The following is a 25,074-nucleotide window of genomic DNA, read 5'->3' on the forward strand; positions in this document are numbered from 1 at the left end:
TCAGGCAACCATCTATCCTCGTTCCACCACCACCCCCCCGGCCATACTGTGTGTCGCCGACCACGCTCGCTTTGTTGTTTCAGTCCCAACCTCGACGCTCTCTCGACTCTTTATACTACCAACCCACGCTCATTTTATATATCGACTCCTTTTACAATCGCTCTTTCACCCCGATATACCCCGTTTCATCCGATCTTTTGTTCTGCTGCACGGAAAGAAGCGCCCTGGGCTACCAATGACGTGGTGAACCGTAATCGCAACAGGATTCCACCCCCGTCTAGCGATCAACCTTACATAGTGCCGTATCCGACGCTTCCTAGGACCGATCCCACCCTCCGCAGCTTCGACAGCGGAGACTCCAAGGCACGAGAGGACGCCATCCGCCGACTTCCTGCACTTCCGCATCCGGCCGCGCCAAGCTGGTGCTCTGGAGTACCACCTTCTGCTGAACCGCCTCTGATTCTTACATTCCTACTTACTTAACCCCCCACTTATCGACGACGGATACTCTCGCTCTCCTTTGAACCGGCAGTTCCCGGCCATATCCCCGCCAATATGCGATTAATATCCCTCTTCATCGGTTTCTTGGTCGTCCTGCTCAACTCCCCGCAGGCGGCCGCCGTCAAGCTCATCGAATCCAATGCTCTTAGTATCTGTCAAGACAGCTCGAACTTCACAGCCACCTACTTCAGTGTTACTTTCACACCGGGCAACCGCTCGCTCTCCTTCAGCTTCGATGGAGTGTCGGCAATTTCGGGAAAGGTGACGGCGGAGCTCGTTCTCGAGGCCTATGGTATCCAGGTCCTGACCAAGACTCTGGACCCTTGTGAAATGGACCTTTCAGGACTGTGCCCTATGAACGCAGGTGCTATCGATGTTCCTAAAGCTGTCATCACGGTGCCTGAGTCCGTGGTCAAGTCCATTCCAAGTGAGTGCTCTCTGCGCTCGGCGTATCCTCTAAATGTGCCCTAGTCCACTGATCACCTCTTCTAGACATTGCGTACACCGTTCCGGATCTCGATGCCAACGTGCGTATCTATATCAACTCCACGGACACCGGCGAAAGCATTACGTGTGTTGAGGCGTCCCTTTCGAACGGCAAGACAGTCTATCAGAAGGGCGTTGGCTGGACTACAGCTATCATTTCTGGTTTAGGACTGGCTGCTTCGGCTATCACTTCAGGCTTGGGCCATTCGAATACTGCCGCCCACGTCGCCGCTAATGCACTCTCCCTCTTCAGCTTCATGCAATCCCAGGCAATGATCGGTATGACATCAGTTCACATGCCTCCGATCGTGGAATCATGGACCCAGAATTTCCAGTGGAGTATGGGTATCATCCATGTCGGCTTTCTGGAAACCATCTGCACCTGGTACCAGCGGTCGACTGGAGGAACTGCCTCAACGCTTCTTTCGGACCTGTCAACGACGTCAGTTCAGCTCTACAAACGTCGCAAGCGTTCCGACGATGAAGAAGGCATTGTGAGGAAAGCCACTGGGTACTTCAACTATTATCGGAAACGTTCCTCTGCAAGCACCCAGACCGCCACGGACTCCAGCGTCATTGTCCGTGGTATTGAGCGTGTTGGTTTCAAGGCTGGAATTGAAACCACGAATATCTTCCTGACCGGTCTCATCTTCTTTGTCGTGTTCGTCGCCCTGGTCATGCTTATGGTTGCCATCTTCAAGGTTATCTGCGAGCTTCTCGTCAAAAATGGCAAGATGAAGAGTGATAAGTTCCAGGAGTTCCGTAACGGCTGGAAGGTCGTCGCACGTGGAATCTTGTTCCGGCTTACCCTAATCGGCTTCCCTCAAATGTCGGTTCTCTGCTTATGGGAGTTTACCAAGGTGGACTCGGCTGCTGAGGTCGTGCTTGCTGTTATCATGTTCATTTCGGTGGTTGCTGCACTGGGTTGGGCCGCGATCAAGGTCATGCGTCTGGCCAAGCGCTCTGTCATCATGCACAAGAACCCGGCTTACATCCTTTACTCCGACCCTACCTGCTTGAACAAGTGGGGTTTCCTGTATGTGCAGTATCGTGCGACTGCATACTATTTCATCGTTCCATTCCTGGGTTATATCCTGATCAAGGGCATTTTCATTGGCTTGAGTCAGCCAGCTCCGGTTGTGCAAACCATCGCCCTGGTCATCATCGAAGCCGGCATGCTCATTGGCGTTAGCGTCCTGCGGCCGTGGATGGACAAGAAAACCAACATCTACAACATCTCTATTGCCGCCATCAACTTCCTCAACGTTATCTTCCTTCTGTTCTTCTCTAATGTGTTCAACCAACCTGGTATCGTCACTGGTGTTATGGGTGTTGTCTTCTTTGTGTACAACGCTGTGTTTGCCCTGGTGCTGTTGATCCTTGTCCTGATCGCGTCTATCTACGCCATCGTATCCAAGAACCCCGACACGCGGTACCAGCCCATGAGAGATGACCGGGGCTCGTTCATCAAGTCTGGAGGTCAGCTGACAACTGAATTGGATGCTCTGGGCGCCACCGCCCGCGGGGACATGAAGCCCTCACCTTACAAGTCCAGCCCGTTTGAGGATGATAATGCGTCCTTCTCGAGCGGCAACGGTGCCAGTATTAGCCGCCAGAATCTGGAAGCCCCTGAAGCCCCGGCCAACCAGGCCGCTCGCCATTCCCCGGTTTCCCCAGTCGACCCGTCCTTGCCGCTGTTCCCCAGCGACAACAACTCGGTCCGGAATGGCCCTCCAAGCTACGATGCTAACTTCGGACGGGCACCATCTCCCGTGCCCCGGGGCTACAACAGCTCCCCGTTCCAAAACCCACATGCGTACCGGCAACAAAACAACCCCAGCCCATGGCAAAGGGGGGCAGGATACGACCACTGAAAGATTAATACGATTGCTTTCTAGCCCTGCTTGAGATGAAGTTATGGCTTAGTGCGGGCATGGGTTGATTCTTCGGGCCCTTTCTAGCTTTACTGACCGCATCCACCCGCACTATGTGCGTTTTGCTTTTGATTCCTCACATTTGCCTGTGCATCTGCTTTTGGCTACCATTCCTTGTCGTATACTGATATACAGGAAAATTTCCATTTTCTTTGACTTGCCCCGGCTCTCATCCGAACCCTACCAAGACATCTTCCTTTCTTTACCCCCTTTCTCTGTCGATGTTTCCCTTTTTTTTCACCGCTGGCGTTCTGAAATACTGGATCTGGAGATCGGTACTTGGGTTTTGCGGAATCTGTTTGCAGTATTTTATTTTTTGAGTGACAGGGGGTCTGTCTGCTGTCTGATCCGATATCCCTGTATTATTTTGTGATTTCCTCATGTACGGAAAGAAATCATAATGCTATCTGAGCCTGCGTTGCTGAAACGCATGGCCTTTTCAAATTCACTCTGAATTTATGTCGTAGCATCAAGTAGATTCGATCTATTATTGAAATTAGTTCAGGTCAATGTCGTAGTCCAGAACAGACCATATATGCATGCACGTATGATGAAGGAACCCATCAATCAAATCCTGTCGTTCATTTCTGCTGATTTACCAACTTTTCCTTCCTTTCAATAACAGGAAGGATCGCATGACCGAATTCCCATAGAACGCTGGTAAGAAAATCACAAGGGAAAAGAAAAATCTAATAGGCACATACATGATCGAGGAGAGAAAAGAGAAAAAGGAAGAGAAAGGAAAAGAGAAAAAGGACCCCATCGGTATAGAAACATGAAAAATAAATAAGAGCAATTTCAGATCAGAGATCAGCGCTTGTCGCCCAATCCCGGAGGAGGTCCAGGAAGACTTGAGCTCATGCCAGGCGGCGCGTAGCCGTCCTGGCCCGGGGGGCCGCCTACGCCCGGCGTAGGACTGGGGCTGTATCCTGCTGGGCCCTGTCCCGGAGGAGGAATCGGGGGGAAACCGCCGGGGGGTGCTTGGAAGTTCGGGAAACCGCCGGGCGGGGGAGGGAAGCCCTGAGCACCGGGGGGCATGTTGGGGAGAGGAGGAAGACCTGCGGGAGGGGCGCCGCCGGCTGTGGGGAAGGGAGGAGGGAAGGGGAGGCCTCGTGCTCCTGGGGCTGTTCACGGGGAGTGGTTAGAATCTAGATGTTGGGCTGCTTGGGGTGGGTGGGCGTACGCGGAGGCATGCCGGGTGCGCCACCTGCTCCACCTGGGAGAGGCATTCCGAATGGAGGCGGGGGAAGTTGCCCTGGACGGCCTGAGGAGTGTTAGTATGTGGTTTTGCGAAGGGGGGTGCGTGTGGTAGTGATGCTTAACACGTACCAGGGAAGCCGAATGGCGGAGGGTAAGCTCCCGGGGGAGCCATCGCCGGGTTCGGGACGGCCTGGCCTTCGGCGGCGTAGGACGACGTGATGGAATCAATAACCGACTGGGCCTTTTCTTGTCCGATTTCTGTCCTCGAGTTAGCGCTCCTTCGGGTTGTTGGGGATGACGAGGCCGGCCATACGTTGGTAGTATTCTAGGACGTTTCTCAGGTGGTTACGTCCGGCGTTGTGCGCCTTGCGCACACTCATGGAGTCGTGCGTGAGGTAGACATCGCAGTAGTCACCTAGATTTCGGCCATTGGTCAGCTGGGGTATGACTGTAGGTGATGGCTGGATGGAACGGTGGAAGGAATTGCATGCGCGATGGACCAGTCCGAAAGGAGGAATTGGCAGGGATCAAGGGTGTCCTACAGAAGAGTATTGCGACTGTCAGTATAGATTGCTCAGCTAGAGGTAAAGGGGTAACTTATATTTAGGCATCTTGATATTCAGAGAGCAACTGCTCTTTGCAGGAAATCAAGCTCGAGTCGGCAGCGCTCAGGTGGCGCGTTGCGCGTGAAAGAGATAGCTCGGGTTGAATATTCTGAGTACTGTATGTACTAGACAGGCAGGGTCTCGAGTTAAAATAAATCCGCTTTGAACGAAGGACTGCGAAAGACTGTCGATGTTAGTGCAAGAGAAATGGATGGCGACGGACTGCTTGAGGCGGAGTTCGATGCGATATCAAGGCGGTCAGAAGAGGCAGTATACTGGCATGATCTGTTGGCCTCAGGCATTTCTTGGCGGAGCGCAAGCATCTTTTGAAATGAGACAGCCACAATATAACACCTTCCATAAACCTACATTAGCCTTGTATCTGCTGCTACATAATCCGATATTGGCTCTAGATATCTACCTGGTGAAAATACTATGTTTCCTCTTAGACGGCAGTAAGCATCGAACTGGGTTCAACGGCTACTAATATATACCATTGGTTCTAGGGGGAGCAACGATGGCAAATCCTGGGTTCATGGGAACGAGGGGCTGTTGGAACTGTGCGCTTTAATTTCTGAAATTAGGCCAGTCAGTATATTACTTGAGGAGAGTTGATGTTCGACCCCTGGTTGTGTTGTACAGCGTCAACATTGGCACACCAAGCACGATTCTATAAATCTACCGCCGGCTGGATTGGCAAGGCTTGTCAACCAACCTCAGCCTGCAAGGTTGCCATAACGTCCACCATCTAGACCTGCATAGCCCTCATACCATGTATGGATCTTAGTCATTTAATAGGAATCATGACAGGCTAGATACGGACTCATATTCCGTAGGTAATGTCTGCGGTAAGCTCTAGGCACACTGTAGAGGTATACGAGTCCTAATTTGGGCATTGAATCTGAAATCCTTGCAGACTCTGTAAGTGATCACAATGATGGAACCCTAGATGCCCCCCTTAGAGAAGCTATAAGCACAACTCCAGGAATTACGGGCTACAAAGATTGGCTTACTTGATCGTGATCGCACGTAGAACCAAACCGTGATTGGTTCATGCGATCAGAAGTTGGCTTTCTCTTCTACCGGTCCCTTTTCATTTCTGTCTCTTTGTCTTTACGACTGCAACGAGCCCTACACAAGCGATGGTGGCATGTTAGGTCTTGCAACGATCTCACGAGGGACCGGCTGGGAGAGTGTAATAAATCACCGAGCAAGAGCCAATGTGCTTGTTTCGGGATAGATTGGATACGCAACTCAGTCATGCTGGATTGTCAATCCAGCAAGCTCGCTGTGAGGGTCCCTTTGGAAAACCGACAGGGCACCCAGGTACCGTAACATCACCTAAGTAGACAGGTTAGGACGGTAGCAAATAATTTGGACGCCTAACCAGTTGTTGAGGGAACGACGCAAGGACGAACGTGTCTCTAAGAGGTCTGACCATCGATTAGTCTATCGAAAGTCGCTCGGCAGCTTTTGGTCATGATTCCAGCTATGAGCGGAGTGCTCCATGGCGTGATCACCAACAAGTACTCCGGACTCCGTACTCCGTACCTGCTGAGAGGCCGGGGAAGCGACGCCGACAATCCCAGATTCGAAAAGAATGACCGCTATTTACCCAGGTCCCGTGGACGACCGTGACCTTGTTATTCATCCCTTTTCTAATGGCGAGACAGGAATGCTGGGAATACGAGGCAGAGTGTCACGACGTCAAGCGTGGTGGGAGAAGGAGCACACGAGCACCTCATCAGGCGCTAGGTTTCGCGAGGCATGGGCACTTCCACCACGTCTAGGCAACAACTTCCGGAGTCAGTGAGGGGAGGGAAGGGGCCCCGAAAGAAGGGGGATGTCCAGCCGGAAAATTGGGGTGCGTCATGTCCCGTCCATGGCCGTCAGCCGGATGTGATGGGTGATGAAACCTGCATGGCTAGTACGCCCCGGGGCGAAAATCCGGGGAAGCCACGACGTGTCCTCGAGTGCTCGATCCTTCGGCGCTTCTGCGAGACTTCGACAGCCTCGGGACGTTTTGGTTTGGCAGGGATGACGGGAATGGCGGCCATTTGCCGGACCAACCGGCTCGGTTGAAGTGACCAGTCAGGGGTTGACCCCTGACCTCCTGGAATGGAATTGCAGTCCGGCAGTGCCTCACTAGTCCTCAGTAGTTGGGTCCTTAGTTTTCCAGTTCATTTGTTCTTCATTTGACTAATAAGCCTCGCCGGTGGGGGGAGGGGCATAACGATGAGCGTTATAGAGGGATTGGCGTGGGAAGAAGTGGCCGAGTGATTCGTGTCATCCCCTTGAGGCAGGTGAGGCATTTCCGAGTCGCGACTTCCCCTCTCGATGGGTTCCAGATTTTGGGCGTCTGGGGAAGCTGTCCGGCTTGGGTTTAGCGTGGTGGAGGGGCCGGTGGGGATCCTCAGGCACTCCCTCAATTTTCCAGTTTGGGTCGTCCCGATCCCATGACGATGAAGGGGAGGGAGGCCTCAAAATCCAGTGCGGCGAATTCGCTAGCAGTGGCCAGCATGGCGAATGCGCCCTCCATCGATCGAGCCAGCACTCAACACCCAGCCGACATGGCGTGGAATTGGGGCACAACAAGGAAGCCGACGATGGGGAATGCAGTGAGGGGCTGTCGTTTGATGATCTCCGCTAGCCGTCTCCATCTTGAAAAATCTCTGCACTAAAAATGGTCTCGACCGGCAGGCCGGCAAAATCTTAGTCACTCTCTAGTCTCACCTGAGACCTGAGACTGGAGGGACTTCCACCTGCCGTTCTGCAGGCTTGACGGTTGACGTTCCATCGTTCATGCACAATGCCATCATCCTGTACGGGGTAGACTTTCCTGCCTGTTTGGGCCTTTGTAGCATCGGGCGCTTCTCCTGGTACCTACCTAACCCGTCGACGCCGGCCTGCATACCTGGTAAGCTGGGAATTATGAACCGGGACTTGACTGGGCGATGCATTCGCCATCATCCAAGGCCGCCTCGGTACGACCGGGGATCAGAGTTTAGCCAGAGGACATGGCGTTTCCAATTTCAGCGTGCACCGCGAATCATGATGCAACAACGGTGCTTCCGACTAGTACCAGTCAAGGGGCTGCGGGGAATAATCATGATCGGGCATAATTTGGTATCCGGTTGACCGGTTGACGGTGAAGCCACGGGGCTCGCCTTGGATATTCTATAGGGAGTGACAGTGGACAACGAACTGGTGGTGGTGGAAGGGTTCGTCCTGGCTGGCTGCTTGCCCAGGACCTAATAATGGATACTACGAGTCAGTAGTGACCTCCTACTACAACTAGTTTAGTAGTACTATGTAGCAGGTCTCTCAATTTACTCCAGACCAAGAAAGTCCGCCTGATGCCGCATGCCATGGCCCCCCCTGGGTGTTACTATTGATGGTGAAAGAGTGACCGACAGGATCGTCAAAGCAAAGGCTCCTCACGCAATGTGTTGGCCGATGACGCGTGACCGCCTCAGCAGTTTCCATTACCCCCAGGAAACCCCCCAGCCAGCCCTCGGGCTCGACCGTAGCTGCTGATTGGCTACAGCGCCAATTTCTGTTACGTTTCGCCACGCCTTGGACTGGCGCGTGCTTGTCAGATGATCGCACAGAAATTCACAAAAGCAGCCACACTGGGCCGGGGCGGTGGCGCCCTTCCCAGCCAATCGCCATGCGGGATGGGAGGTTGGCGAACAATGACTGGCTGTGGAAGCGGCACGTTCCCGCCGCCGCCCTAAGGCCAGTGAAAATTTGCAGGGCTGAAAGCAGCGGTGATGATGGAGTAGCGCGCGCATAACCGCAGAGGCAGAATTGCGGAAAGCCCAGATTTCACCATTTGGGAATTGGGATGGAGTTGGCTCCACCGGGCCAAGGGAGTGACCCTGGCGCGGTGCCTGGAAAAGGAAATCACGCAAAAGGGCATGGTGCAATCATGAGCCGGGCTGCCGTCACAAAGGGGCCGACCTGACTCTTCCCCCGGTAACTGCTGGGCCCGGCCTGTTGGCTGGTCCAACTATATAACTGCTTCCCCGCTGTGAGGTCTGGTTCCAGGCTATAGAAGTGGATTCCCCATCAGCACCGCGCAGTTTGAGGAGTCATTCAACAATTAATAAAAAAAGAGTCAGAAAGGAGAAAATTTTCTAGTCGGCTCCTTTTAATAGTCACGCAAGACGACTTTTTTGGGTCCTTGTTCCTCTTTGCCTGCCTGCCTCTTACTACCACTACCACCGCCACAACTACTTTACAAGCTCTCCCTTGACCTCTGGTCTCCCCGTTCTTGTTCAGTTCGTCATCAGTTGACTCTGTTGCGTCTACATGTCCATTACGCCATTCTCGCTTACCGGATTGGGCTTCCGCGCATTGAGTCATTCAGCCTAGACTGCGATCTATATACTTCCCGCATCGCAACCACTTGCACCCCATAACCCTTCACATCAATCACTCCTATCTTCCAACACCACATCACATCTCTTCACCATGCCAGCATCAATCAATTACCGTGTCGTTGAACCGCATCCATCGGTCCCTCACACCAGCCGTCCCGCTCTGCACACGGCTCGCGGAGGCGCCGGCAATGTCATCAATCTGAAAGGCACCAAGACCACCGACTCTCGGACAGCTACCGGTCCCGCCTCCTTGACGCGTCTGGACTCGAATGTCCCCAGTACCTTCAAGTCCGGCCGTGGCGGTGCCGGCAACGTTCACAGTAGCACCGAGCGTGCCATCTTCAGCTTTGATGAGGAGCTTGAGCGCGATATTCGCCGTGCAGCCCCCGTCTACCATGTCGGTCGCGGTGGAGCCGGCAACATGGTCTTCAGCGACGACTCTTCCAGCAGCCTCAGCCGCAAGTTCTCGATCAGCAGCAATGGTACCTCGAGCAGCTCCGGTTCCACGCGGGAACGGGCTCTCCGCAGCATCGAGAAGGGCTGGGGCAAGCTTAGGGGCATGACATAGGGGTGAATAGGGGTTTCTTTGCAACCACTTTCAGCGCCGTCCTATTGTTTCCATTGCCGCCTACAAGCGTTGCGCTTCAGCAGATCATGACTCACGACTCACGACCACCAAAAAAGTTTTTGCTTCACCATTCGATTCGCATTTGAGGATTGCCACTATCCTATCTTACTACGCCTTTAATCATCCTCATTCTTCATTACTCGACCGCTTCTGATTGAAATCAATTGGTGCCATCTTCTGCGCCACCTTAGCTCTCTCCTCATCTACTTTTTTTTCTACCCTTCTTCAACCTCCACATCAAATCTTTTCAACATGATACCCCTTTAGCCATGGTCTCGTCTTTACACGCGGACATTAGCATGGCGTTGACACGGACCTGTCTGCTTGTTCCTTTGTGATTCTCCGGGACAACCACTGGATCTTGTCTGATTCACCCACCGCATAGGATCATTGCATCCTTGCACCACCACCATAGCAACGTTTTGTGTTGTTGTTATTGGCCCCTGAGCCACGATTTCTCCTGTATGCTACTACTAGTTATCTCTGAAATCAACCAAAAAACCACACACCACACTGCACATCCCATCTGGAACCAACCGACCGTCCGTAATTCCCCCCCCGTAGCACAATCTCCCACTTTCACGTTCCACAAACACGTCAGTATACAGTAAGTAAACAGTCCTAATCCGTCCATGAAACCCAACTCCGGACGTGACTCGTAAATTACACCGAACCATACATTACCTACTCTACCTACGGAGTACTCCGGCCGGGACCTACCAAAAAGCATAGGTATCATGACGATGGATGTCGTGACCTGACATCATAATACCACCCAATGACATGACAATCCATAACTTTGTGAACTTTGCGTTTGCCTCTCTATGGAGGATGTTGGGGAAGTTGTTTATGTTTTAGTGTTTGGTTTGGTTTGGATGGGTAGGTAGGTAGATGGTCTGGACTCGTTCACGTCCCGGACTTGCATTCCCGAGGGTTGTTTACATACGTACGGACGGGATGATTTCCATGTCTAAGCCTATATACTATGTACGGAGTACTCCACATGGAGAAGGGAAAGAGGAATAGGAAGAAATCCGTACAATGTCGACAAACAACGCGCTGAGAAATAACACGCCTTTGGAGGAAGACTAGGGCCTTAGGGCATGTGTTTACTCGACGATCAATATTTACTCTTTACTATTACTGTTGATGATGGATCTGGTGGACCAAGTAACCACTTGCCTAGGTAGGTAGCGATGGACATTCACCTCCACCCATCTGCCATGTGTCTGGCACTTGGCTTTTCAGTGGTCAGGAACGGTGGAGGAGGATTCTGACTGGGTGGTTTGAGTCTTAGTCATCGGATCTGCGAGGACTTGCTCCATTGGTGTTTCTTTTTCGTTCTACTGGGTGGATGTAAGGGGCAGAGGGTGTAGGTCAGTAGGACTCGTATATTTTCATCTATCCATCCAATATTTACACAAAACTTCCGAGGTCGCACAAGAACAGCGGGCAAGGAGAACAGGAAAATGAAAGCAAGGCAGGGAAATTGAGGGTGTCATGTCTCTTGTCGGTGGGGACAGAGTTAGAAATTGAAGAGGATCGGGGATGGGGCCATTGAGATGGCATAGGAGTAGCATAAGGCGGTTCGGCTCATCGGTGATGTGTGCAGGTATACATCGACGTATCTTCCATGACATGAAGATGATGGTGTAGTGTTGTGTAGGTGGGATTGGGCATTGCAGCTTGAATCAAGACGAACAGAAAGAGGGGTATCTATTAAAAGCTGCGGGCCCTGACAGCTGTCAGGATCGCCATTGACGTCTTTCTAGTAGCTGGCGTGAGTCTTGCGGGAACATGTCCAGTCATGGCCCTGCGAGCTTTGCAGGTGCGGAGCGGATACGTCCATCGCGCTTGTCCCTGATATTTAGTGGTGTCGTGGGATGCCGCATTTCTAGGCGAATTTCCGGTGGATGATCTCGGGGTCTTCATGCCACTCATCTGCGCTTACCCACATCTATGTGGCGTGTTAGTTGGAAGAGCGATTCGCATCTCGGGCAAGGATGACTGAAGAACCTACCTTACGGAACGTGCTCAATCCAGCCAGGATACCTCCTCCGATCCAGGTCGTGTACTTCCGTTCCGCAGGAGCAGAAATCCGGATCTTCATGTCCTCCACGGCCAGGCGCTTGATCTCGCGCATCAGTCGGTCCGGGAAGTTCTTGCACAGCGTTGACCCACCGGACAGGACGATGTTGAGGTAGAGAGACTTCCGGAGATCGAGATCCGTCCGGGTAATGGCGTCCTGCACAATCTGATGCACACCGGGGTACTCCAGGCCAATGAGTTCCGGGTCGAAGAGAATCTCCGGGGCACGGTAGCGTTCTTGTCCGATCTGTCATGTCGCCATTAGGTCCACCCCAGTCCGCTCGCAAAGGCACAGACATACCTTGATCTTGTGTCCATCGGGCAATGCGTAGTCCACCGACTTCGTCTCGGACTTGTGATAGCTGTTCATCCAGTCCTTCTCTTCCCGCTTCGGATCCAACGAAACGTAGCACACCTTCTCCTTGATCATGCGGACGACCTCCTTCTCCGCACTGGTATGAAGCACATGGCCATTCTTCCGCAACAACAGTTGTAGCTGCTCCGTCACATCTCGCCCTGCCACATCAATCCGCCGTATACTATTCGGAATCGCAAACCCCTCAAACACCGGCACCGCATGGGAGACTCCATCCCCTGAATCGAGAACCACACCCGTTGTCCGACCCGACGCGTACAGGGACAGCACGGCCTGGATGGAAGTGTACAGCGCGGGCACGTTAAAGGTCTCGAACATGATCTGGGCGGCCGCGTCGCGGTTCTTGCGCGGATTGAGCGGCGGTTCGGTGAGGAGGACGGGGTGTTCCTCCGGCAGGGTCTTGAGCTCGTTTTCGTACACGTAGTGCCAGATCTTCTCCATATCGTCCCAGTCCGTTACAATGCCATGTTCCAAGGGGTAGCGAATCTTGAGCAGGCCGCGCAATTCCTGAGCTCGTTGTCCGATGAAGACGTCGCCCTCGAGACCGCCGGCCATCACTCGGGGATGTTTGGGTCGGCCCACAAACGAGGGGAAGTAGCAGGATGGGATCTCCTCACCGGCAAAGCCGGCGCGGATGGTCCCACTGCCATTGTCGATGACGATGGGGGCGTTGTGTAGGGTGGCCTCTGCCATTGGGTGGGAGGATGTTGGGGTCGGGGAGGAGAGGTCGAAGGAAAGAGCGGGTGTTTTGTTGTTGTTGTCAAAGGGCGAAGGGACGGAGAGGCCCCGCGGCCTGGTCGGGTGCTGGGAGATGACGTGGACGTCGAACAAGATCGCAGCGCTTTCTCCGAAGAGGTCTCCAGCTCGATTGCTGTTCTGTCCCGTCGAAAAGCCGGAGAAGCCAGGACGGATAAGCAACGCAGCGGGTTGGTCTGCGCGTATGTTTTTGGGCCGGGCGACCAACACTGGGAAGCACAGACCACCCGCCGAAGCCATCGTCGCTCCGCCTCGGTTACTATGGAGTATACGGATGTAGTATGCGCTTTACAGTTGATTATGCGGGTTAGAAGGATGAAGCTTTACGGTTTCATGACTGTTGCAGGTACAGCCCCAATAAACTAGGTCTAAGAGTAGTCGGTCCATCACTCCATGGACGCTCAAAGGTACTATCAGGTCGTAAGACCACTCGTTCCACTATCATATTGTCGGTCTCAAGAGACCTCATGCCTCGGAATCTGAAGACTCCAGACACTCCTATGGCCCCGGAGCATCTCATCCCACACTAGGGTGGAGAGCTGAGCTAAGTCGACGACTTGCCCCGTTAATGCGCCGCTTGACACGACTCCAGCTCGGAGATCAACAAAGTCTCGAATGCCACTTCAATCTAAGAAGCCTAGCTCGTCAGACATCACGTCCCCCAGCGTTCGCTGGCGCCTCTGGCTTACTCCACGCACAGGCGGCCAAGTCAGCATTTGGGTTCGCAGTGCCTCTGCGCGGTCTAAGGCGCTCGCAATGCCCCTGCAAAAGTGAGCAAATTTAGGCCATGAGCTTCTGAGGACCGGGGACAGCGTACCGGTAGTCGCTCGCGACTACATAGCCCTGCGTCTGGAGTTCCTGTGCCAGTTCTTCCTGGTGATTATCCTTTAGAGTAGGATTGGGGACAACAACAAGCGGCACGCCTAGTCGCAAAGCCCCAAGGATACTTCCCGATCCTGGATGACCACGAGGTCAGTCACACGCATTGATTGAGCAGAATCTGTTTCAAAGGGGGGGTGGTTACCAGCATGGCTGATAATCAACCCTCCAGTCTGGCCCTCGGAGGGACTGGCCCGGGTCAAGCGCATTTCGGCGTCCAGCCCGGCCTGGTTGAAATCAAAGCCATCAATTTCCAGCCCATGGCGACCCGCACTGCCAGGCGGACATCTGCTCTGGAAGGCCTCCCAGAGAGATTGACCGTCCTTGCCATACTGGACAAGCAGATGCGTGAAGTCTAGTCGCTCCAGCGCCAACAGGAACTCGTCCTCAAGGACTGACTGCAGCAGAAGGTGGAATGAAGCCGTCGCGCCGACGGTGATGAAGCATACCTTTACGGCCGCTCCCGGCGGCGGAGGGGAAGGCATGGTGTGAGGATGAATTCCGACACGGAGCTAGGGAGGGATCATAGCAGCGTGAGCGATCCCCACCGATCGTTGGGAAGAAGAAGAAGAAGTCATGGCCAGGCAGTTGCACCGGCCAGGAAGCCATGGCCGGCGGTGAACAGCGTGCCTTCCCGAAGCAGTTTAGTGGCAGGCGGGCTTGGAGGAAATGAAAAACATCCGCCGGACTTCCTCCACTGCGCAATCCATCCCATCTCAATTCCCCAGACTGCCCCTCCCCAATGGCCTCCCTCGCTCGGTCCTTGGGCCGCTCGGCCTCCTTCCTGGCCCGGAGAGGGCCCTTCATCGCCCCAATCCGCCGATTCTCCGCCACTCCCCTCTCCTTCATGCCGGAAGACCCGCCCGCCCGTGACTCTCCCAAGGACCCTCGCCCGGAGGACCTGCCTCCCATGCCAGAATACTCGCCTGATCTATTGTCGGCTGAGGACCGGGCGCGCTACGACGCGTTGACTCCGGGACAGCGACACAGATTCGACGAAGTCAACCGCCGTATTGTCGCAGATTACAACGACCCGGTGAAACGGGCGGCCATGTTCTCGGAGCTCGATCAACAAGCCCAGGACATCGACAGAGAGGCCCCCGTGCGCTTCGTGGATCAGCGTATGAGGTCACCTGGACTTTGGGCGGAAGATGAACCGGATGAATTCTCCCACGTCGAGGACGGGGATGACGATTTCAACGATGACGAAATGACTACCGTCGCGCACGCACAACTGGAAGAACATCGTGAAATCCGAGAATACACCCGAATTGCCGCATGGGATATGCCGCTGCTGAGCGGTATGGATCTGCCCTACCTATTCTCTGGTCAACTGATACTGCAGCCCTGCTGATCATCCTCTCTTTCTTTTCTTAGAGCTCGCCCAACCCTTCACTCTTCCCCCCGAATCTCACATCCTCCGCTTCCGTTACACAACATACATGGGCGAGCAGCATCCCGCCGAGCCCAAGGTCGTCGTTGAGCTGTCCTCCAAGGATTTGACTCCCAAATATCTCACCGAGGCCCAGCGCCAGACCTTCCTCAAACTCGTGGGTGTCCGCTACAACCCGCAAACCGATATCGTGCGCATGTCCTGCGAGAAGTTCCACCACCGGGCCCAAAACAAGCGCTACCTGGGTGACACCATCAAGGCGTTGATCAAGGAGGCCAAGGAGGGTGACTCGTTCACGGACGTCCCTCTCGACGTGCGCCACCACAAGCCAAAGGTCTCGCACCGCTTCCCCGAGTCGTGGGTCATGACTCCGGAGCGCAAGAAGCAGCTAGAGGCCAGACGGGCTGAGAGACAGCGTCAAGAGCAGGAACAGGTGGACGGGAATAGGGTCGTTCTGCAGGCGTCTCGGACTCTGCCATCTTTGAACCCTGCGTTGAATGCAAAGGCCACGGAAGACCGGGAGAAGGTCGCCGTGAAAGTGGGCGTCAAGGCCCAGAGGAAGAGGGTCCGTTGAGATGAACCCCATGATCGCTGGGAGAGCAATGGGTATGTCCATCACTGATGTGTCTGTTTCGAGGGTTTACTGTATTTTCTTTATCCCGTGTAAGCTCAAACAAAACAGGGCGGCGCATATTCGCAAGGTTGTCTTAGACTTATGTCAATGTATTATATCTTATTCATGATCTTCACATTTACTTCCTTACGGGGTAGTTCCTTTCATACTACATAGTATTTGCCAAGATCTACAGCACGTCCAAAGCAATGCGAGAAACATAATCACCAACAATTGACAATCTGTCGTTGCTTTTCAATTTATTTACTTCCCTCTGCAAAACAAATATAAACACCACAAAGTGCTATAATACACCCCATACAAGGCCATTTAAAGAAAGGAAGATCAAATCAAATCGAACGGCAAATCGAAGAGCAAGCAATTGATACAACGAAACATGAAAACGAAGTCCAGGCAAGCAACTAGCAATATTAACACATTGTATCACTGATCACCGCTGGTAATTTTCCAGCACCGAATAGAACTTTTTCTTCACGCCAAGGGTGTATGTAAACCACGCTGCTGTGCTTTGCGCCGAGTTGTTGTATCCAGACCGCCAACAGCATATGCCTGTTAGCCCTAGAACAACGGGGAAGAAGGGAAAGAAAGTAGATATGAGTCACGAAGTCCATCCAACAAGGGAAATGTCGGCAAAACACATAGAAAGAAACAAGGAAGTCAGGCAAATCGAGAAAAAGTCGGGGGCTGAGAATGAGTGAGATAGGTATTGAACTGCAAGTCAAATGCGTGATTTGATGTTCATCCAACATTCTCTCCCGTACAAGCCCACCGGACACTTCAAAAAGTGTCGGGTCGTCGGTATATTTAGGTGTGTCAGCCGTTCTGTGCATCACATCATGAGCGGTCGTGAAACATGTGCAAATTGTATTTACTTGACGTTGCTTGAGCAAATGTGCAATAGAAGCCCGACGCTGCAGGGCCAGTCCTCATTCATCGCCGTTGGTTGGGCATGAACAACTCGTCCTCGGAGGACCCGATCGATTTCTGCCGATGGGCCCTCTTGGCGCCAATGGCACCGAAACTCGTTCTGGGCTCGTTGGGCTGGGTTCGAGCGTGGGGGTCGTCGGGGCTGGAGCCTGCGGAAATAGGCCCTGAGAGGGTTATTGGCGAGGACTCGCGTGTAGGAGGTTCGGACGTATTACCACGAACAGGTCCGTTGAGGGCATTGCCCAAATGCGAACCGGGGGCGACATCCGATATAGGAGACATGATACTCGGTGGAGCAGTGCCATAGCCTCTATAAATGCCACCAAATGCATCCGTACGGCTGCCTTCGAGGACAGCATTCGGGCGATTTTGATATAAACGTCGGGGCTTCTGTGCCCTTCTAGAACGGGACTGAGATTGCGAACCCTGAAAGGAGGAGGCAGCCATCAGATAGTCTGGGCTTTCAGCCCCTGGAGAAGGCAGGAGAGAATGCCTCCCAGAGAAGGTTCCATGCAAGGGATTGGTAGTCGGATTCGAAAAGGAAGCAGTCTCTTGGGAGCGTGAATAACTCGAGACGCACAGGTTCCCAGGCGCGGAGCCCACAGACGAATACTCCAGGAATTCGGGCAGGGGGTCAAACGATAGGAGATCGAGTCTTCTCAGCTCGGAAGCCTGCCTCGCTCCGTGCTTCTGAGAGCCAGAGGCCTTACTCGAGTCATAGGCAGGCTCTGATGGTCCAGGCAGCGCAAGCAACGACTGTTGGATTGCCGACTTGCCGCCAGGGTTCCGCTTGACCTCCATCTCGAGGCTAGCGGCATCCAACACTCCGTTCATCTCTGGCTGTGACGAGTATTCGATCGCCGGGACCGCGTTACCCTCTGCTGGGGGCAGCGCGGCAAGGGCAGGATGCGGACGAGAATGGCCATGTGCGTTTGGAAGCAGGCTAGGCGTGTTGAATTTCTCCCGATACCAGCGAGGAATGTCACGAAGGCCAAGCTTCTCCAGGGTTGGCAGGTCAAGAGGCATGTGATGCTTAAAAAGACAGCCTATAGGCACGTTAGTGATGTCATCCTCCACGCCAACCCATGCACTCGCAGACTTGCCTTGTTGCTGGTAGTCGCACTCGCCGTGGCGGAGCCAATAAGAGCAATACAGCTTCTTAGTGTTAGAGTGAGTGCCCTGATGTAGGGTCAGCCGGGGTCGTCCTTCTCGCAGAGTCCCTGCAAGGCAGATCTGGGGTGACACATACCTGCCTGGAAGCCCCGTGGCTGGCACCTCCACTTCCACCGCCACCACTCGGCACCATCCAGTTGCTAGCGGATGATTCGGGTGCTAACAGGTGGTGGAGCAAACCATAGTGTTGTATCGTCGTCACAGCCAGACGGAGGTCTTCAGGAGCACTGTCGTCGGCGAGCAGGCGTCCAAGAGCGGCCTGCTGGTCGGGACCTTGAGCGTGATGGGCCGCCGGGTTGGAGAAGGGCGCCCGGGGGGAGGGACCAGAGAGAGCAGCAGCGCTTTCCACCACATATGTCTGTGGGAGCCGGGCGGCCACGGTGCCCAGGCTGGTCATCCCCCGAGTTTGGTCTGGCTGAAGATTACGGGGAACCCCGCGAATCGAGATTTTGGACGGAAGCTCATCCACGGCAACGAGGGCAGTCACCGCGCCATTCGGGCGGGTGCAGAAGTACTGAGGCCGGAGGGGGGAGGACATGGTTAAGGAACAGGGATGCAAATGCAGGGATCTGACAGGCCGTCTCGTGGCCAGCGGGGAGAGAAGACGAAAGTAAGATGCTAGAACTTAAAGGGAGATGATGGCAGGAGCCCTGGAAGGGAAGAGGAAAAAGGGGACAGACGAGAGGGAAAAGGAGAGATGAAGAAGAGGGGGAGAGGAAGAGGGAAAGGGCAGAAGTGAATTTCCGGCGTGCGTGGGCAAGGAAGAGAAGATTTTAACATTCACTGAACGCTGCCAGCAGAAACTTGCAGACGACACAAAATTTGAGTCTCTGGCAGTCCAGGTGCACAAGAGGCTTAAATATCAAGGGCGGCAGGCAAACTATACGGGTCTAGCTTTTACAATGGCAACTGCCAGCGAGGAGAGACACACGACAGCTGTGGGATACAAGGACGGGGGTTGAGAGATCCCATCGGAGACAGTCATCCCCCCAGACGGAGGAGAAAGCCGCGGAATTCGAAGGAGGGCAGCATCCCAGGCTGGCGTCAAGAGCCCTTTGGGAAAGGGCGCTGGGTCACTGCCGTGAGTATTTGTCCGATGATGTTGGTCAGTACAACCGGATGGCTGCAGGCTTCCTCTCTGGCACACGGGCTGCCTCTGTCCCTCTCATCGGCATCCTTGGGGCGCCTGTCAGGCTCCTTACCAATCTTTGAGCCGTCCGGCAGCAGCCTTCACTGGAATCGCTGCATGTCCGTTTCTTCCGTTTCCCTGCCCCTCGTTGAACCCCGTCTGCTTCTGGAATGACTGTCAATGGCGTCAAGCAGCCAAGACCGACGATGGGATGTGGTTTGTTTACTTGCATGAAGCCTGCAGAAGCTTCCGATGCCATCGGGGCCCCCTCTGTTCCTGGTCAATCCTCTTGACTGCCCTTGCTCCCAAGCCCTGATGGGCGATAAAAACGTGGCGGGAGAAACGGTTATATTGGCCGTTGGTGTTGGTAACACAAAGGTCCCCCAGCCAGCAAATCAGCGGCAGCAGATGCGCCCTCCACCAGAAATCCGCGATAAGTAAAATGAGACATAGCGTGGCACCCCCTCTGAGCAAGACATTTCTCGCATAGCCCTATCAGCGGTGGTGAGGAGGTTTCACTGCGGCTATGGGATGGGAAACACAGCTGGCACTGGCACCTTTGGGAGATAGCTGAGCTAGTCAACTTCCCCCCTGAAAGCCGGCCTAGACTCTTGGAATAGGCATATTGATCGGTGGGATTTGGCCTGTTCTCAATGGAGACTCGAGTCTAGTTGGAGGACGGGGAAGATACATCGATGCCAGAAGAGATGAAGCACAGTAACGGCGGGATAGGAAAAGAAGAAGAGGAAAAACAAGGATTTCAAACCAACATCCAGAGCAGAAGAACGCCGACATGTGACCAGCGCCTTCCCAGCCGGGAACCGGACGGGCACCTTCCATTTCTGGCTGTGAATCTCTCGAGTATGTTTATTGTTAATTGTTTATGTACATCATGGATGCCTCCCGGGCGACGAGAATCTCGAAGCCCATACCATACGATACGCCTTGCGCCAGTCCCATTCAAACCAGACCGTAGATATCCCGTACTCCAAAACCAGTCTCCCCGTTCCCCCCCCACCCCAAAACAAGCTTTTTTGACTTCGATTTTGCGGGGTTCAATAACCGTGGCTAGGCCAATTCTCAAATGGAGGAGGCTGAAGGGGCTGAGGGGGACCTAGGGGAGCCAGGGGCCCAGACAATGGGGGTTGTTGTGGTTGTTGTTGGAAATTCGGCTGCGGGCCATCATCCGTTGTGAGATCAACCACGGGGGATTCCGTTCCAATGGCATTAGCAGGAGCTCGACCGGTGGTGGGTGTGCCGTGATTTGTGAGACTTGACACAGCCTTACTGGCCAGTATTCTCTTACGCTGTGCAAGGTCACCTCGGACCCCACTCAAGTACCGCTTCGCGAGCTGGACGATTTCAGGGTCCTCCGTGCTCTGCTTCACCGCGAGCAGCATTCGGCTGACTTGGTCTTCCGATCGCAGATGGGGACATGTGCGCGAATACCCATAATGGGCGAGCCCGCACAACGGACAGTGTTCGACGCCAGCCATTTTTAGGCGGCAATGTCCGATCGGGTGGGCCTGCTTACATACGATGCAGGCTGGCCCTTGATAGCCACTGGGCTCAACGCTGCCATCCATCGGCGGAGGCAGGCTCTGCGGGGGCACGCGTTGAAACTGCCGGACTGTGGGCTTTGATCAGTCCGTCCTCGGAGGAGCTTAGTCAATGCAAGAGCGCTTACCTTTAGACCTCTTAGCCACCTGATCCATCTCGTTGGGGTCTAGATCGGGCGCAGAATCCGACTCTGATTCCGCCGCCTCTTCTGCTCTGAACTCTACGTCACTCTCCATCTCGCGATCCGGTCGGTCTTTGACAGGGGATAGCTCCATCAACGCATCGTTGGCATAGTCAACAGCAGTCCGTTTGCGCTTTCCACGACCAAGGGTTTCTGCCTTCCGCCTGGCCTCCTCGGCGGCCGCCTGTTCTCGCTCTCGTAGGATCTTTTCCCAAACATCGGCACTTGGCGCAGGTTCCTCCTCTACATTTTGCAGTTGATCCTCAAGGTTCTGGTTGTCATTTGCCCAAACTCGAGCAAAGCTAAACTGAGACTCATGGCTGCTCTCATCAGGTGTTCTAGCCTGCTCGGCTTGACTGCGGTCAAGAAGCTTATCCACCGAATCGGAATCATAGCGCACATCACCCGAGTCATCGTCGTCGAACAAGGCCTGGGCTCCGTGCCGTAGAATAGACTCGAGGTCCCGTCCGTCGTCTTCCTCCGAGACCATTCGGTCAATAAGCACATGGTCAAGGACCATCTTCTTCTTGCCAATTTGCATGATTTTCTCCTCGGCACTTCCTCGGGTCATGAGTTGGAAGACAAGGACCCTGTTCTTTTGTCCGATACGATGGGCACGGGACAATGCCTGCATGTCCTGGTGTGGATTGAAATCCGGGTCCATGATGATAACCGTGTCGGCGGTAGCCAGGTTGATTCCAACGCCACCCGATCGAGTGGAAAGGAGAAACGCAAAGTACGGCGAGTCTTGCGCGTTGTATGCCTCGATCGTTTTCTGCTTCTCGAGCGATGTCATTCTTCCGTCCAGGCGAAGATACAACAACCCCAGACCTTCCAGAAAGTCTTCAATGATATCCAAATTCTCCAGGAATTGGCTAAAGATCAGAACCCTGTGGCCGCGTCCTTTGAGTTTTGGTAGTATCAGTTCCAATAGCTGGAACTTGCCGGCTGCATCCACCAAATGCCGGTGCGATGCAGCAGTGTTGGCAGTTTTCTCTTCGATCGCCCTGCTGTAGACAAAAGGATGACATAGGCATTTTCGCAATTGCATCATAATATTGTTCAGATTATGTTTTTCCGTCTGTTTCAGAGCTTGCGTGCCTTCTTTCCTCTGGAAGATCGCTTTGATCAGTTGTGGATTCTTGGCCAAAATAGATTTGTAAAGTTTCTTCTGGACCACCGACATCGAGACCGGGACGATGATCTGAGCAACTGGAGGAAGGAATGTGAGGACCTGGGCTTTGGTCCGTCTCAGAAAGAATGGACGGATCATGTTATGCAACTCCAAGATGTTCTCCTGGGATAGATCTCCATACTCGTTTTCTAGATCATCTGCCCTTTTGGATGGGTCGCAGAATTGCAAGAGGTTGAAGAGCTCTCTGATATTATTCTGAAGAGGCGTGCCGGTCAACAGAATCTTGAAAGGGAACTTGATCCGCGACAAGGCATCATAAAGCTGACTCTTGTCGTTCTTCAGCCGTTGACCCTCATCCACGATTAGACCCGCCCAAGGTACTTTGGACAGCACCTTTCGGGATGCATCATCGACCAAGGTCTCATAGGAGGCCACCACGACATGACACCGAAGGTTCGGATCGTCATCCGCAAACATCTCATAATCTTGTGCAAGCTTCCGGGAGAAGGCGGATCCATAGTATGTGACTACCCGCATGGAGGGAACCCACGACTTGATCTCCTTGCGCCAATTCGGGCACGTGGAGTTCGGCACCACGACCAGGAAAGGCCAGCATTTATGGTATTGGATAAGAGTGGCGAGGAAGCCAATGACCTGGATGGTCTTGCCCAGACCCATTTCATCAGCTAATATGGCGTTCTGCTGTTTGAACCACATGTAATAGAGCCAGTCCAGCCCGTCCTTCTGGTAATCCATGATCTCTCCACCACTCATCGTCTCGGGCTGGCCCTTCTTGACCACATTGGAGCTGAAATTCTGCTTCCGGACGTGAGCAATACGCCGTCTTAGGTTCTCTTGGTTGGGTATGTGGGTGTATTCTCGTTTAACCCAGTCTTCGAACGCGGCCCTGAAACTTTCCCACCGTTCGGGGTTGCTGCGATCAGGGGGCGTGTCCCAGGATACATCCTCATATGGTAAACCTTTGAATTTAACATACATCTCGGCCACATCGTCTACCCGTGCGATGTCTGTTTCGAAGGTCCGCTTATTCCCAGCGTCGGGTGACGAGCCGGTAAACCTGACATCAAAAACAATATCCACCAGCAAGTAGTCTTCCGGAATGGCCTCCTCAGTGGCCATACGCGGTTCCAGGCTTTTATCAGATCTCAAAAAGGCCCGTCGCATACTATGGTTCACGAAGCCCCAAACCCAACTGCCCGGCATCCAGCTGGTATGATTGTACGATTTATTCTTCCACTTAATGAGGTATTCCTTATCTGCCCCCTTCGCAGCATCCGATTTCGGGTCAACGGGGCGCCATGCGACTATCGCACCGACTTCTCCAGGTGCAGAAGAACAGCACTGACATTGCCACGTCATATGTGTGATTTCAGACAGGTGATCGAAATGGAAAGCTCGGTGGCAAGTCGTGCAGCGGAAAAGTACATTATCGACATCATTGACGCGTGATACATCATACGGTGTGATGGGATCTTTGCCTCCGTTTTGCTGACGGAGCTGTTGTTCTTGTTTGGGGGTCAGACGTTCCCGGATTGGCTTGGACATATTTCCTTTGATATTGCAGATCGAGCAGCGGCCTTGATGCGGATTGTCTGGGTCCTTGGAGTGCGAAACCCCCAGACAGCGCCGACATTGGAGTAAGAAGAGCTCTTCTCCGACCTTGGTGACAAGATGTTCTCGCGCAGACCGTGGGCCTAGACATGCTTGGTGATAGGCACTCGTACATCCTTGACAGAACACGAGAGGCCCTTTTGCATAATCGTCTCCAATAATATGACAGACTTCGCACGCATTCCGGTGACGCTGGCGAAATGCATCATGCTCTGGGATCTTGCGAAAGACTTCCTTGGCTCCAAAGAACTTCTGTGTTCTAGGCGTATCCTCGTTCTCAGAGATGTCGTCCTCGTTTCTTTCACGCAGATTTCTCCTCGTGCTTTTCCGTGTTCTAGTCGAAAACCGTGTGCCTTTCGGTGCACTATAGTCGCTTTCCTCCTCGGACTCCGAGATAACCGAGCGCATACCCTTCGTACGGCGTCGCAACACACGGCGTCCCTTAGAAGTAGCCCCAGCCGAAGCAATTATATCCTCGCTTGAAGGCGTCCCCTTCCTTCTCTTGCGACGGGTATCATCGTCACTGCTAAAGACCTCGAAGAATGCCGTAAACCCAGATTGTCGACCACGTGCAGACCGTCGGGAGCGCCTCATATTGGGAGCGTCTGAATCAAAGGAGGGTGAATGCTCTTCTGAAGAGCTAGCTGGGGCCGATCGAGAGGAGATATAGTGATCCGGTCCGTAGTTGAGGAAATTCGACAGAGCCTCGGGTCCGTTTTGAAGCGACTGAAGGTGCGCGAAGGACATCTGAACAGAAAATGGAGTCAGCAAGGTGGGGGTCAACTGAGAGTGAATGGGCGCAAAAGAGAAACCCTCACCATTTCAGTCTCGCCACTTTGCAGCCTCACTTGATAGCTCAGCCCAGCATCGGCCTCGGAATTCTCACTTATGACATAGCGGACATCGAAATGACCTGGAAGGTACTCATACTGTGTGAGGTCATCGGCTGAAACGCTCGGAATCTCGACAACCAGGGGTTCGGATTTCGGTTGTACTGGTCGTTCTGCGCGAGTTGTTGGATTATTGAATTTGGCGAATAGCTCCTTCACTAGATCATTTTCATTGTCTGAGTGGGACTCCCCGTTGACTGCGGACATTATTTGGCCAATATCCATGGTTTTGGAATTTAAAAAAAATCTATTTCGATGAAGGTAAAATGAGAGATATGGAATGACATGCAGAAGCCCACCCGGACAATGAATTGAAGAACAAATTGTTGTACAGATGAGAGCAAAAGACAAGACGATCGAAGAGGCTACTTGCTGAGCAAGGGACTGGAGGGGGTGCCTCAGAAAAACGATACGCGCAGCAGCATGGTTGCACCTATGAATTCCCAACAAGGTGATATGGAGGCCCTTCCAGCGGACGCGTTTCTCCAACTAACGCGAAATTAGGGGCGGAATAACGATAATGCGCCTATCTTATCGGCCGCTCCGGGCGGTGAGGGAAAGGCCGACAAGGCGGAGAGAAGT

At 53.5% G+C, this 25,074-nt stretch overlaps 8 protein-coding genes across 8 annotated transcripts; 3 read left to right on the forward strand and 5 right to left on the reverse strand.

Annotated features, from left to right (window-relative positions):
* Positions 1 to 228: 228 nt before the first annotated feature.
* BO80DRAFT_71500 (transient receptor potential ion channel family protein) lies at positions 229 to 3,322 on the forward strand. Its single transcript, XM_025724743.1, has 3 exons — positions 229 to 928; positions 994 to 3,204; positions 3,257 to 3,322. Exons 1-2 carry the CDS (start codon positions 556 to 558, stop codon positions 2,859 to 2,861), a joined length of 2,241 nt encoding a protein of 746 aa, XP_025575492.1. The 5' UTR covers positions 229 to 555; the 3' UTR covers positions 2,862 to 3,204; positions 3,257 to 3,322.
* A 1-nt stretch (position 3,323) lies between these two features.
* BO80DRAFT_71481 (putative U1 snRNP complex component Yhc1) lies at positions 3,324 to 4,584 on the reverse strand. The gene is made up of 4 exons (XM_025724742.1): positions 4,435 to 4,584; positions 4,251 to 4,379; positions 4,105 to 4,185; positions 3,324 to 4,045 (listed from the first exon to the last, which is right to left on the reverse strand). The coding sequence occupies exons 1-4, from the start codon at positions 4,499 to 4,501 to the stop codon at positions 3,732 to 3,734; spliced, it is 591 nt and encodes a 196-aa protein (XP_025575493.1). The 5' UTR covers positions 4,502 to 4,584; the 3' UTR covers positions 3,324 to 3,731.
* Positions 4,585 to 8,754: 4,170 nt separating this feature from the next.
* Positions 8,755 to 9,926, forward strand: BO80DRAFT_71586 (DUF3602 domain-containing protein). The gene has a single exon (XM_025724744.1). It carries the CDS (start codon positions 9,203 to 9,205, stop codon positions 9,677 to 9,679), a length of 477 nt encoding a protein of 158 aa, XP_025575494.1. The 5' UTR covers positions 8,755 to 9,202; the 3' UTR covers positions 9,680 to 9,926.
* Positions 9,927 to 11,633: 1,707 nt separating this feature from the next.
* BO80DRAFT_455259 (actin-related protein ArpA) lies at positions 11,634 to 12,896 on the reverse strand (the record flags this gene model as incomplete). The annotated part of the gene is made up of 3 exons (XM_025722103.1): positions 11,634 to 11,696; positions 11,760 to 12,074; positions 12,129 to 12,896. 3 exons carry the CDS (start codon positions 12,894 to 12,896, stop codon positions 11,634 to 11,636), a joined length of 1,146 nt encoding a protein of 381 aa, XP_025575495.1.
* A 372-nt stretch (positions 12,897 to 13,268) lies between these two features.
* On the reverse strand, positions 13,269 to 14,403 carry alg13 (N-acetylglucosaminyldiphosphodolichol N-acetylglucosaminyltransferase catalytic subunit ALG13). Its single transcript, XM_025716863.1, has 3 exons — positions 13,984 to 14,403; positions 13,777 to 13,915; positions 13,269 to 13,721 (listed from the first exon to the last, which is right to left on the reverse strand). The coding sequence occupies exons 1-3, from the start codon at positions 14,321 to 14,323 to the stop codon at positions 13,583 to 13,585; spliced, it is 618 nt and encodes a 205-aa protein (XP_025575496.1). The 5' UTR covers positions 14,324 to 14,403; the 3' UTR covers positions 13,269 to 13,582.
* A 145-nt stretch (positions 14,404 to 14,548) lies between these two features.
* Positions 14,549 to 16,095, forward strand: BO80DRAFT_425144 (mitochondrial 37S ribosomal protein mS35). The gene is made up of 2 exons (XM_025719450.1): positions 14,549 to 15,139; positions 15,216 to 16,095. The coding sequence occupies exons 1-2, from the start codon at positions 14,581 to 14,583 to the stop codon at positions 15,803 to 15,805; spliced, it is 1,149 nt and encodes a 382-aa protein (XP_025575497.1). The 5' UTR covers positions 14,549 to 14,580; the 3' UTR covers positions 15,806 to 16,095.
* A 700-nt stretch (positions 16,096 to 16,795) lies between these two features.
* On the reverse strand, positions 16,796 to 18,641 carry BO80DRAFT_464827 (uncharacterized protein; the record flags this gene model as incomplete). The annotated part of the gene is made up of 3 exons (XM_025722682.1): positions 18,042 to 18,641; positions 17,884 to 17,971; positions 16,796 to 17,838 (listed from the first exon to the last, which is right to left on the reverse strand). The coding sequence occupies exons 1-3, from the start codon at positions 18,501 to 18,503 to the stop codon at positions 16,796 to 16,798; spliced, it is 1,593 nt and encodes a 530-aa protein (XP_025575498.1). The 5' UTR covers positions 18,504 to 18,641.
* Positions 18,642 to 20,149: 1,508 nt separating this feature from the next.
* Positions 20,150 to 24,933, reverse strand: BO80DRAFT_464828 (putative chromatin remodeling complex subunit (Chd3); the record flags this gene model as incomplete). Its single annotated transcript, XM_025722683.1, has 3 exons — positions 24,421 to 24,933; positions 20,782 to 24,349; positions 20,150 to 20,724 (listed from the first exon to the last, which is right to left on the reverse strand). Exons 1-3 carry the CDS (start codon positions 24,715 to 24,717, stop codon positions 20,150 to 20,152), a joined length of 4,440 nt encoding a protein of 1,479 aa, XP_025575499.1. The 5' UTR covers positions 24,718 to 24,933.
* Between the last annotated feature and the right edge of the window lie 141 nt (positions 24,934 to 25,074).

Source organism: Aspergillus ibericus, assembly GCF_003184845.1.
Source record: "Aspergillus ibericus CBS 121593 unplaced genomic scaffold BO80scaffold_19, whole genome shotgun sequence".
NCBI lineage: Eukaryota > Fungi > Ascomycota > Eurotiomycetes > Eurotiales > Aspergillaceae > Aspergillus > Aspergillus ibericus.

Coding starts and splice junctions, on each gene's coding strand:
- alg13 (XM_025716863.1), bottom strand. CDS start 14,323: ATGCCTTCCCCTCCGCCGCCGGGAGCGGCCGTAAAGGTATGCTTCATC. Junction 13,916..13,983: donor GTTGATTATCAGCCATGCTG/GTAACCACCCCC, acceptor GTGGTCATCCAG/GATCGGGAAGTATCCTTGGG. Junction 13,722..13,776: donor GTAGTCGCGAGCGACTACCG/GTACGCTGTCCC, acceptor TCACTTTTGCAG/GGGCATTGCGAGCGCCTTAG.
- BO80DRAFT_71500 (XM_025724743.1), top strand. CDS start 556: ATGCGATTAATATCCCTCTTCATCGGTTTCTTGGTCGTCCTGCTCAAC. Junction 929..993: donor CGTGGTCAAGTCCATTCCAA/GTGAGTGCTCTC, acceptor CACCTCTTCTAG/ACATTGCGTACACCGTTCCG.
- BO80DRAFT_71586 (XM_025724744.1), top strand. CDS start 9,203: ATGCCAGCATCAATCAATTACCGTGTCGTTGAACCGCATCCATCGGTC.
- BO80DRAFT_425144 (XM_025719450.1), top strand. CDS start 14,581: ATGGCCTCCCTCGCTCGGTCCTTGGGCCGCTCGGCCTCCTTCCTGGCC. Junction 15,140..15,215: donor GGATATGCCGCTGCTGAGCG/GTATGGATCTGC, acceptor TTCTTTTCTTAG/AGCTCGCCCAACCCTTCACT.
- BO80DRAFT_71481 (XM_025724742.1), bottom strand. CDS start 4,501: ATGAGTGTGCGCAAGGCGCACAACGCCGGACGTAACCACCTGAGAAAC. Junction 4,380..4,434: donor CGTCCTAGAATACTACCAAC/GTATGGCCGGCC, acceptor ACTCGAGGACAG/AAATCGGACAAGAAAAGGCC. Junction 4,186..4,250: donor TCCGCCATTCGGCTTCCCTG/GTACGTGTTAAG, acceptor AACACTCCTCAG/GCCGTCCAGGGCAACTTCCC.